Source organism: Lithobates pipiens, unplaced genomic scaffold, assembly GCF_037356315.1.
Source record: "Lithobates pipiens isolate NorthernLeopardFrog02 unplaced genomic scaffold, aLitPip1_a1.2 Scaffold_28, whole genome shotgun sequence".
NCBI lineage: Eukaryota > Metazoa > Chordata > Amphibia > Anura > Ranidae > Lithobates > Lithobates pipiens.
Genome location: NW_027507789.1, coordinates 184,228,750 through 184,241,181, shown reverse-complemented (window position 1 = coordinate 184,241,181; position 12,432 = coordinate 184,228,750). Strand labels below are relative to the sequence as shown.

The window sequence follows — 12,432 nt, the reverse complement described above, 5'->3', positions numbered from 1 at the left end:
ATGGTGAACAGCGGGTATTGAGATGCAACTCAGTGTACATTTTGCAGGATGTATGTGTTCCTTGATCATCCGATCAAGGGCAAATACTGCTGCGCAAAATTTATGTACGTTTTCCTGGAAGCCCAGGTCCTGAATCTAGGTAAGCAACTGTCAACACTGAGCAGACTCTCCATACTTAAGGAGAGTTGGGATCGTACCAGGCAGGGGCCAGCACAGAGGTGGGTGGAGACAAAGAGGTACAAGAACCAGTGTAGATGGGTGACAGTCAGAAAAGGGTAGAGGGGGAAATATTCAGGGAGGCCGATCCTGGGCTGGAACATCCCAATAAGTACGCCCACTTGTGCGATATTGTAGAGCATTGATGGAGCAGAGCAACACCCCTAGCTGCCAGGGAAATAACTCCTGTGGTGGGGGTAAAGCCAAGGAAAAGGAAAGATATTCTGGTGGTAGGAGACTCAATTCTCAGAAGTACAGAGAGAGCAATCGGTCACAAAGACCCGAAGCACCAAACTGTACGTTGTCTACCGGGTGCTCGGGTATGGCACATCACGGATCAGGTGAACAAATTACTAGGAATGGCTGGGGAAGACCCAGCTTATCATGGTGCACATTGGCACCAATGACAAAAATCAGAAAGAGATGGAGTGTTCTAACAAAAAAAAAAAAAGAAGGAAGATGATTTTAGGGACTTAGGAGCTCAACTGATTAGGACCTCCAAAGTAGTATTCTCAGAAATAATACCTGTAACCCAAGCTACACCAGAGAGGCAGGGAAGTAAACAAGTGGCCGAGGAGCTGGTGTAGAAAAGAGGGGTTTGGGCTCCTGGAGAACTGGGCCAACTTCAGGTCGGTTACCAGCTCTTTAGCAGGGACGGTCTTCACCTAAATGGGGAAGGTGCAGATCAGCTAGAAGAAAAGATGGCCAACAAGTTAGAGGGGCTTTTTAGATAAGAAAATCCAGTGTGGAACAAATATCAGAGGGTAGTATTGGGGGAATTAGTGGTAGGTTGACTAAAGTATCTAAACCCAAGGTAAGTATAGTAACAAGTCCTATTTGCAACCGTAGAACACCCAATAAGGAGATAGTATGTGTCCGGACAAAACAACATGGCTTGTTCACTAATGGCAGGAATCTGGCGGACAAGATGGGAGAACTAGAGCTGCTATTGTACGAGGAGGATTTTTATTTTGTGGGAATTTCAGAGACTTGGTTAATCAGCTCGCACGATTAGCTGGCAATTATTAAAGGGTATTGCCTGTGTATCAAAAATGATGTACAAATGGATGTGAGGGACCACATCACTAATGGAGCAAGGGAGGAGGTGGAATCCTTATGGGTAAAGCTACAAAGGGTAGAAAACAAGGGGAAGTAATACTGGGAGTATGCTACAGACCCCATAACCAGAGGAAGGCGGCAGATGTCTCATCACAGTTTGGAGCAGCGACAAGGATGGGACGCATCATTATAATGGACGATTTTAAATTATACAAACAGACTGGGCAGAAGGAACCGCTCATTAGTCTAAAGATCACCATTTCCTAAAAGGTCTTGCATGACAATTTTCATGGGTCAGATGGTAAATGCACCAACCTAAAACAAAGCATTACTAGACCTACTGAATACGAATAATACAGACCTGATCACATATGTGGAAATACAGGACAATTTAGGAAACAGCGATCACAGGTCAATTTGTTTCAGTATTAAAAATCACACAAATAGGAAACATAAGGGGAATACAAAGACACTGAAGTTCAAAAGCGCCAACTTCCATAAACTACGCTCCTTGCTAGAAGATATTAAATAGCATAAAACCTTGGTAACAATGAACATGGAGGAAAAAAAATGGGTGTGCTTTAGGAGCATATTAAAATAGGGTATTAGCCAGTGCATCCCAAAGGGAAATAAATTCAAAAGAGCTAATAAAAGTCCTGGGTGGCTTAACTCCAAAGTATAAAAAGCACATAAAAGCAAAGGAGAGGGCCTTCAAAAAATACAAGGCTGAGGTGTCATTATCAGCATTCCAACTTTACAAAGCATGCAATAAGAAATGTAAGTGTGCAATTGGGGCAGCTAAAATAAAACGTGAAAGGCACACAGCGGAGGAGAGTAAAAAATAAAATCCCAAGAAATTATTTAAGCACATAAATAGTAAGAAGGTCAGATCATATTGGCCCCATAAAGCATGAAGGGACTCTGGTTACAAAGGATGGAGAATTTATTCACCTCAGTCTTCACGAGGGAAACAGAGGGCTTCAGTAATCAAAACTGCAATGTTTATCCTCAGGACACGTCCCAGGAAGCACCCACATTGCTAACAGAGGATGGAATGGAAAAACTAACATTAATGAGTCACCGGGACCAGATGGCTTGCACCCGAGGGTCCTTGAGGAACTCAGTCAAGTGCTTGCCAGACCATTGTTCCTAAATTATTATTATTTTTTTTTTACGAACAGTCTGACGATTATGGTACCAGCTGATTAGACAAAAGCCAATGTAGCACCAATATTTAAAAAAGGACCAAGATATATCCCTGGGAACTACAGACCAGTTAGCCTAACATCAATAGTATGCAAGCTCTTGGAGGGGATAATAAGGGATTATATATAAGATTTTAATAAAGAAAACAGTATCATTAGCAATATTCAGCATGGATTCATGAAGAATCGTCCTTGTGAAACCAATCTATTAACTTTCTATGAGGAGGTGAACTGCCATCTAGATAAAGGCAGGCCCGTAGATGTGGTGAATCTGGATTTTGCAAAGGCATTTAATACAGTTCCCCATTAGCGGTTACTATACAAACTAAGGTCTGTCAGCATGGACCAAAGGGTGAGTACATGGATTGAAAACTGGCTACAGGGGCAAGTTCAGAGGGTGGTGATAAAATGGGAGTACTCAGAATGGTCCGGTGTGGAAAGTGGGGTCACCCAGGGTTCTGTCCTGGGTCCAATCCTATTTAATGTATTCATAAACGATCTGGAGGATGAAATAAACAGCTCAATCTCAGTATTTGCTGACAATACTAAGCAGGACAATCATTTCTCTGCAGGATGTGGAAACCTTGCAAGATGATCTGAACAAATTAATGGGGTGGGCAACTACATGGCACATGAGTTTTAATGTAGAAACATTTAAAATATTGCATTTGGGTGCTAAAAGTATGAATCTAATCTACTCACTGGGGGGAGATGGAAGTGGACCTGGGGCTCTTAGTAGATGACAGGCTCAGCAATGGCATGCAACAGAATATTGGCATTCATTAAAAAGGGGATTAACTTCAGAGATAAAAGGATAATACTCCCACTCTACAAGACTCTGGTCCAGCCAGACCTGGAGCATGCCATCAAGGTCTGGGCTCCAGTCCTCAAGAAGGATGTGGAACTGGAGAAGGTCCAGAGAAGGGCAACAAAGCCAATTAAGGTACTGGAGGACCTTAGTTCTTGGGAAAGATTACAAGCACTGAATTTGTTCTCTCTGGAGAAGAGACTTGAGGTGATAGAATTTCCATGTACAAATACTGGTGACCCAGTAAAGAAAATTCTGAGGAAGGGTTAAATTCCAAGAGCAGAGGTGGAACATGACTCCACACGGCAATCATCAGAACTTCTAGGCAGAGTGCAGCCCCAGAGCTGTCAATCAGACATGCTGTAACCATGTGCGATAGAGCAATGTACAAGCGCAATGCCTTAAGCATTCACAAAAACAAACAGCTGGTGGAAGATATAATCCATCCAAGTAAGGTGTGCTAGCAAAGCAAGAAACAGGAGGGCAAAGAAAGGACAATAATCCTAGGACACTAGCAAAAAACAAACAAAAACTGGGGCATTCTAGTAGGAGGGGATTATCTGATTGCTAATGTCCAATTCTCTTGTAGACAGTAGTATAACCTGAAGATTTAAGACTGTGTCCTTCAATGGAGAAAAAATAGGGCATCAAACTTTTACAAAGTTCAGCTTTGATAATTCCTCATTTGACCAGTAAACATTGCTTGTTTGCACTTTTTTTTCCACTCATTCTACTGCTCATCTTTTAAAATAACTCATCTCTGTTCTGTGCAGTTGGTTGACTCCTGCTCCCAAATGCTATAACAGACTGACACCTGAGAATATTCAAAGTGCAGATGCAACCCAACCAGCTGAAGACCTTTGAGCCACCTTTAGCCATAAACATGAATGCCCATGTAATGCAAGAATTTTAAAACAAGTATTTGAGTTTAGGCCAAGGGGGGCAAGGCACAGATATGTGAAGTACAAACATATCTTGAGGGAAACCATAACAGTGGGACAAAGTTTGTCTGCCAAAGCACTATGCTTGAAATCTGAGCTGCCAGATCAGTCATCTTAGGTGGTTACTTCAACTTTCACTGCATGCCAAAAAAAAAAAAAATTATGGGGGGAGTAAACCGCTAAAAGTCAAAGATCAAAAAGTCTCTAAAGTGTGGTTCACGTTGCAGCGCCAGTCCAGTAATTTTTCCTAAGGCCCCTTTCACACTAGCAGACCGATTGAGTCCTCCTGAAAAACTGACAGGTGGACCCAATTGGACCCTCCAGTGTCCTCTATGGAGTGGGGGGCAACATGTGTCCGTTGACACCCATCGACATCTGATCCTATCCGGCAAAGACAGATGGGGATCAGTTCTCCATCCATCTGGCAGGCGGGTGTAAAGAGACAGGCGGTCCATTTACATCTGACTGCCCTTAGAGGAGCATGGGGTGTGTTGGACACAGACCAACAACCTGCCTGCTCAGCAGGGATTAGCAGACAGATTCTCCGCTGAGCAGGCAGACCAGAGCGAGCTCCGCGTGGAAGGGGCTTAAGCTGTCAGTCTGTTATGGACCGTTTGCAGTCACTAGATGAGAGGCTGCAGGGCAAGCTGATCCATGAGTCATCTCTAGGTCAGATACACAGTGCAGAAATTAGATGCTCTTGACTGTATTCTAAAACTATTACTGGTCCAATAATGTAATGGTCTCCCACTAAATCAGCCTTGTTTTAAATCGATGGAATCCATAAACCTGTCATGAAACAAACCAGATCATACCTTCTAAAAATGGTACTTACCTGGCTGGCAACCTGTCTTCAACACTTGCATGTCATTTTCCTAGCACATATTTTGTATCAATGCAAACTATCACAAGGAATTTAACACAAATCTTTTGTTCTTTTATTAGTCCTCCGTATAATATTACATGGATTTTTCTCCAAACCTGTAAAGGTTATCTCTTTTATTACTTTTTTTGTACAGTTTTATCATACATAGAAACGTCAAAAAAAAAAAAATCTGATAAAATATACATGCCACAGCAGCAGAAAGTTTTTTTTTTTTTTTTGCAAACTAGTTAAAAACTATACTTTTGCCCTTTCGGTTTAATATACACTACAGCAAGAAGAAAATATGATACAGAGTGCAGATGCCTTTTTAAATCTTCTTTTCAGACTTGTTCCATCGCTGCATCCTCAACATCATGATTTGGGTTGACATCATTGCAGAGAAGCAAGTGTCCTTTTCTGACAGTGGCCTATTCTATACAGAAAATAATCACTTGGGAAATAGTGTAAGGAGAAGACCCACCTTCATTTAGAATGCACCCCCCCTCCCTTCTGGATTAATGCTATAACCCAGGTCAAGTGACCAGTTTTGTACTTAGAAGGCAGTTCCTGCCAAAAGTTAAATACACAACAAAACATATATAGAACAGTTTTACCTGCCCAAAAGGTAAGCACCCATGTCTGATGAGGGCAAACTTATAATCTCAAAGCCTTTGTGGGCTGTGCCACTGCCCTAGCTTCACGTGTCATCAAGACTACAAGTGAATATTCCACTACTGGAGACATTCACTTTTAGGATTTCAACTTCTAAGTGGTGGTGCTGACAGACTCCTGGTAACTACACTGAAAATAAACAAAAAATTGTGACTTTAGAAGGTATACATAAGTGAATAATCCCCCTTCCTCAAAAATGAACTAAAATGGAAGATATGGGAACCTAGAACAAGGAACAAACTTAGCAGTGTAGGCCAAAGTGTCCTCGTCCCTCCAATAGGGCACAATGTCTTTGTACTGCATTCATTGCCCTTTGCAGCTTTAATGCCCCTCTTTAGTGCCAAAATCTGGTAGTTGTCAAGTTCATGAAGGTTGTCTCATGTCCCATGACTAGGAGGGTGTTGCAGGTCCTGGCCTGAGAAGATGGGGTGAAGCAGAGGGTGTAGATGCAAAGCTGTAGCTGCTGAGGCTTGCCGAGGAGCAAACAGAGTCGGGTAGAGGGCATGGGGTAGATGGTGAAGCGTGAGAGGTCCAGCATGATGGAGGGCAGAAGCTGGGATTATGTGTATGGGGTGGCTAGCTAGGAAAGCAGCTGGGTGGGCTGGGATTAGAGAGTGGGTGAGATGGGAGAGTGAGAAAGGTGCTAGATGAGGCTGAGGGATGTGGTGAACTTGGGCCAAAGACTGTGGGTGCTGTGGGATGCCAATGGCTGCAGCAGCTGCCGCGTGCTGAAGGATGGCATGCTGCATAGTGGTTATGGAGGCAGCAGACACTGGAGGTGGTGCTTGCTGAATGTGGATAGGCTGAAGGGAAGGTGTTGCAGGCTGTAGGGCTTGTGGAATTGCCCCTCCTGGGAAACTTTTGACCTGCTTGGCCAAAAGCTGTTGCTGTATGTGCTGCTGGGCAGCTTGCTGTAGCTTACTGTACTTCTCCATTTCTTCAGGTGTGAAAGTGATAGGCTGGCTCTCCAGAGGTGCCAGAGAGCCCTCGTCGTCCTCTTCTTCCTCCAACCCCTCCTCTTCATCTTCACCTTCTGGACGGGGGGCATTTGAATCCATTACAATAGGTGGGTATGCTGATGGGGGAAAAAATTCCGCCTCAGGTGGTGGCGGCATCATCCTTCCATGAATAGGTGGAAAAGGAAGACTACCATTGCCTAAAGGTTGTGGTACAGCACCTTCTGCAAACTCTGGAGGAGGAGGCTGAAAGACAGTGCCCTCTGCTGGCAGATGTTCTGCAGTTGGTGCAGGTGGCTCCGGCAGTGGAGTATTGTCCGGTGGTTGAGTATTGTCCACCTGTGAAGAAAGCTTAGTGTCTTTGTCCTTCTCCCCATCTACAGTAACAGAGACCCCACCTGAATCGTTCTCTGCTTTCTGCAGGCCCATGACTTTAGATCCTGCTGGCAATTTGCCTATCATAGGCAGTTGTGCAGTTTTATTGCCAAGAACAGGTGGTAACTTGGGGCCAAAATATCCCTGAGGTGGATTCTTTACTTTAGCTCCTGGCTTTGAGGTTCCATCCTCTGTGGAGCCTGCTGCCTTTTCCAAACGCCGTGACTGAATTTTCTCAAGCAGCTGTTTAGCTGTTAGAGAACATCGGAAAGAGTCCTTTTCAGTGCTTCTATGCGGCTGGTTGGAGCTGCTCATTCCTTTTTGTTCTGATCGACTCTCCTCTCTCCGGCTTCCAGAGCGAGAAAAGTGTGGAGACTGAGAACGGTATATCTTAGAACGATTAAAGTCCCGCCTACCACCTAGACGGCTATCTACACTGTCTCGCCCACGTGATCCTTTCCCAGAATGACTGCGAGCGCTTGTGCTCCGGTCTCTACTATAACTGCGACTACGCTTCCAACTGTGACCTGTCATGCTGCGACTTCTCCTCTTACTCCGACTTCGGCTACTACTGCTAGACCTCCCTCTGCCTCGGCTCCTACTTCCTCTTGATCGGCTTCTACTTCTAGAACGACTGCGACTGTAGTCAGAAGAGGAGTATTTATGCCTAGTGGAATGTCTCTTAGAAGCCACAGAATCAGAGTCTGAACCTGGTGACCGCCTTTTAGATCGTCTCCTGGACCCACTGCTGTAATCACTGTAGTCACTGTCTGAATAACTTCGATTGTGACTGTATCGACTTCTATCTGTGGAGCCACCTGAACTGGATGAAGAGGACCGTCGTCTCTTTCCAGACCTTGATCGACTTCTGGAGCGGTCACTAGTAGAATCATACTCATCACTAGATCTAGAAGTGGATTTTTTTCTTCCTGCATCATCTTCACTGTCATATTCACCACTACTGTGTCGGCTTCTTGCCTTATTGAGTGCATTTCGGTGAGATGAAGATGACGAGACAGTTGCAGGAGGTAGGAGTGATGGTTTAAGTTCTGTTTTAGACTTTTTGTTTTCAGGCTCTTTGGAGGAAGCAAGAAGGTCCTGTTTTGTAGTGACATTCCCAGTACTGTCCTCTTTATTTACAGACTTTTGCATGCCTAACTCTTTAGTGTGGCTTTTCAAGGCAGGAGATGGACTAGGCTCAGACTCCATCTTTAATACTGTTTTGGAGGAACTCTTTGACTTCTTGTGCTTATGTTTCTTCCTCTTCTTTGTTTTCTGCTCTGATCCCTCATCTCCTTCTTTGTGTTTTCGCTTGCGTTTGCTGCTTTTCTTGTGCTTTTTCTTCTTTTTATGCTTATGAGACTTCCCGGTTGATTCTTTGTTCTCTTCCTCAATGGATTCAGGTTTTAGGTCACCGAGAGGTGCTGAGGAAGCCTTTGACTGAGTACCACATGTAAGTGCCACAGCGATTCCTTCCTTCTTTACTGCGACAACGTGGTCTTTATTTGCTTCAGTGGGAGGTAGGCTATCTTTGCTAGTGCCTGGGCTGTCTTTAGTCTTGTCAGCCAGCTTTCCTTTGCCATCTTTGTTCCGGGAAAGCTTGAAGTCAAAGTATAAAGGGTTACAGCTGTAGGAGATTGAAGGCTCTGCTTGAGTGAATATGAGGAGCTCAGTGGGCCACTGCAGGGTTGTGCTCTCATCCTTGCTTAAAACCGGGAAAAAAGGACCAGTTGGGCGTTTTGGATGCTCTGGTTGGTCTTTTGCAGGTGTTGGGGATTTCTTAGGAGGGTCTTCAATTAAATTGGTGTTAGGCTTTTCTTTGCCTTCATCAGCCTCTTTCTTATCTGCCTTAGGTAAACTTGGAGAAGCAATGCTTTCTGCTGCCTGAGTCACCTTTCCATCACCAGCTATGCTCTTCTCCCCTTTACTTTCTGTCTGTTTTGAAGGCTTGGCCTTGCTCAGAGCAGCCTGTTTCTTCTCTTCTTTTGAAGTTTCACACTCAGTCTGTGTTTGCTCTGTAGACCTCATGAAAAGCAGAAACTGAAAGTTGGGCTTCACCTTGCAATGAGCAGGTGGCATGTAGTGATAATACTCTGGCTCCCCTGCTTGAGCACATCTTTCCTCCCGTTTCATCTTCTTAAGTTTGGATAAGGTGCTAGCGAGAGAGCAGCCATCATCTCCCTGACCTTCCTCTTCCTCCACTTTGATTTCACTCTCTTTGCTGCACTCTGCCTCCACTGGACTTTTTACCATGCTTATAATCTCAACAGAGGCTTTGTCTTCTTCCTTCTCTTCCTCGGTTACTCCCACTTCCTCACCATGGTCCTTGAAGACAGCTGCCGACTCCAGCTTCAATGGAGTTTTCTTGGCAAATGAGAAAGAGAAGCCCACCTTCTGGAGTAGTGAGGCACTAGCTGGACTTTTAAAACCAAAAGTAACTCCTGTTGTAGCTGTTGGTTGAATTGGGGCAGAGAGCGGCTGGAGTGTTTTTTCCTCCTGAATGTGTTTAGGGCTATCCTGGCCAGCTGAACTTGGCATATCTTCATCTTCTGTGCCTTCTTCATCCGCTGCAACTGTGATGGCTTTAAACCTCGGGCCACTCCCTGGAGCACTACTAGGAAAAAATGAATAAATTACCAATTCAAAGAAATGCAAAACAGGCAAGATTACATAAGTGATTAAAGATAGACTTTTTGGACCTACAAAAGGCTTTTACTTCAAACTTGTACAAAAAAATAAAAATAAAAATTGTCAGTTTGAATACAATATCCTAAAGATTATTTTTTTGATGGACTCTGTACATACTATGTGGACCTAGCCGGCCAATCTTAGGTGAAAAAGCAGTCACCTGGGCTTTAGTAGTGGCAAAGGCTGAAGGATTTATTTTTTTACCTTCATGCATTCTATGTTAAAAAATGTAAAAAAAAAAAAAAAATACCTGTGTGCTGCTCCCCCCACTACTCATCTGAGCCCCCTCTCAATCCAGTGATGTGAATGGAAGCCTTCGATTTCCCGGGTCTCTCTCTCCTCATTAGCCAAGACAGCTCTGTGTGCCTTATGGAGGCATAGACCGGGCTTAAGAACAAGCAAGCACCACTGCCCCTGGGGGTGGACCTAAAAGCGTCAGCTGGATCCCCAGAAGAGGATCAAGGATGTTCTGTGCAAAACCATTTCACAGAGCAGGTAAGCATAACAGGTTATTTAAAGAGGAAGTAAACCCTAATGGGTTTACTTCCTCTTTGATTTCCTGCAAAGGTAAAGCATAATGGACTACTATGCATCGCATAGTAGTACATTATGTGTCACTTACCTGACACAGGAGCCAGCGAAGTCACCGCTGTCCCCTTGTGTATGGAGCCTCCATCTTCTTGGTGGGTCTCGCTGCTCCGGCACTGTCATTCGACTGAGCCGCGATGACATCACTCCTGCGCATGGGAGCCGCTACTCGCGGCACATGGCCGTTAACAGCAGCACGCTCAGTGCGCCTGCGCGCCGCTATCTACGGCGCATGCACCGTAGACAGCGGTGCCTGTCTTTTGGCAAATATCTCCTAAACCGTGTAGGTTTACGAGATATTTATTGGACCTACAGGTAAGCCTTAATCTAGGCTTATCTGTAGGTCAAAGTGGTTTGTAAGGGTTTACAACCACTTTAAAAACTGAATCATTACTATTACTTTAATTATTAAAAAGGTAAACCCTGGCATTTAACATGCACAGAGCTTATTACTGAGCAACCCAAAAAAATGACCAATCCCTTGGTTTTAAAGATTTTACCTTTCTGCTTGTTTCCTCTGCTCAGCCAGCTCAAGCAGACGTCGTAATGCCTTCTCCTGTTTGCGCTCATCCTTCCGTGACCGTGAAGAAACATTGCGGGCAAACTCTCGCTGCTTCAGATCCTTCAGCCTCTGCAATGTGGACAAAAACCCGTGTTAGCTGAACAGATCTCCAGATGTTATTTTGACACATGGTTTTCGTTATCTGCTTGTGTATATATAGATCATGTTCCCAGTTTAAATTGCCCAGGTTTGACAGGCTCCCTCAAGTCAAGCTTTGAACCCGATTATACTTGGTTAAAGTAAAAAAACTTAAAAATTACAGAGGAATTAATGCACTTTTAGATCGCTACTCTGCCGAAGGTACTGTAAGCCCGTTTGTTCATTGAAGCAATGCCATGATGAATTCATGCATATCAACAGTGCAGATATAGAATTTTAAATCCATCCGCAGCTCATAGCTTACCAAAAACTCATGAACAAAAGACAGTTATAGGCATTTTTGTGCCTTGAATAAACATTTCCCAGGGCTTTCCCATGCCTGGGGAAGCTGCATATGCTGCCTTAGCCTACTCATAATGAGGGAAACTTCCATGTTGAGGAAATACGCCTGGATGCGCATGCACAGGCAAATACCCACACAAAGAAGCATCAGCGTTTATGAGTGAATGTCGGCATAGCTGTATATAGCACATTCTGCTTCCTAGGTGCAGGAGAGCATTGGGAAAATTAAAACTGGGCATAACAAAATGCATATAATGGTCCATGTGTAGGGACCCTAATAGTATTGCAACAGGAACTCTTTCAATTACAAAGATATACCCATCAGGTTCATCACTCACTGGAAACCTCAGACCCTCATTTTTGAAAGTCTACAAATGCTTGGTGTTGCAGCCTCCCCATCATGATCTCTCCGGGTAATCACCAGCAACAGCCACTGTTCTGTGCCATTTTCCCTTGTCCTAGCTCTTTGGTCACATCCAAGATGGGAGAACTGCTCCGATTCACTTTTAGTAAAAACAATTACAAAAACACCAGCTCTAGCATCTTTAACCAACATAATGCGCCTCTGTTGAAGTCAAACAAACTGCATCATGCATGCTGCAGCTGGCTTTGTATTGGTTTTTAAAAATAAGTAAACTCAACATATCATTCTTGATATGTGCCATGTACTGTATGAAAAAGTCTCCTGTACCCTGCATTGCTTCCTGTGTGAAATCCCTGGTGTACCTGCCAGTCCCTCTGCTTTATTAACAATTTACCACACTAAGCAGCAAAACACAGCGTGGTCAATTCTCTAGCTATGTTGGAAACTCAGCCTGTTCTCCTCCGATGACCAGACTCGCCCTGACATGGCCCCCCACCCCCTGCACAGCCTTTCACACAGAAGATCAGTGCACTGCTGTTTTTCCCTCCTCAGCTTTTAGGCTAGGTTCACACCGGAGCGATGCGGGAACGCCGCGAATCCGCAGCGTTTTCCCGCATCGCATGCCTCCCGCCAGCAGTTCACACTGCCCTATGCGGACTGCTGGGAGTGTCAGTGAAATGTTAATGACACCC

At 44.4% G+C, this 12,432-nt stretch overlaps 1 protein-coding gene across 7 annotated transcripts in view; it reads right to left on the bottom strand.

Moving 5' to 3' along the window:
* Positions 1–5,144: 5,144 nt before the first annotated feature.
* Positions 5,145–12,432, bottom strand: part of GPATCH8 (G-patch domain containing 8) — a 121,223-nt gene continuing 113,935 nt past the window's right edge. For 5 of the 7 annotated variants that reach the window (XM_077460094.1, XM_077460097.1, XM_077460101.1 and 2 more), the window contains 2 exons: positions 10,874–11,004; positions 5,145–9,711 (listed from right to left, as the gene is read on the bottom strand). In XM_077460094.1, the coding sequence (XP_077316220.1) occupies positions 6,144–9,711; positions 10,874–11,004 (3,699 nt within the window). In that variant the 3' untranslated portion in view covers positions 5,145–6,143. The remainder of the gene's footprint in view (positions 9,712–10,873; positions 11,005–12,432) is intronic. The other 2 variants (XM_077460095.1, XM_077460098.1) reach the window with 1 other exon arrangement.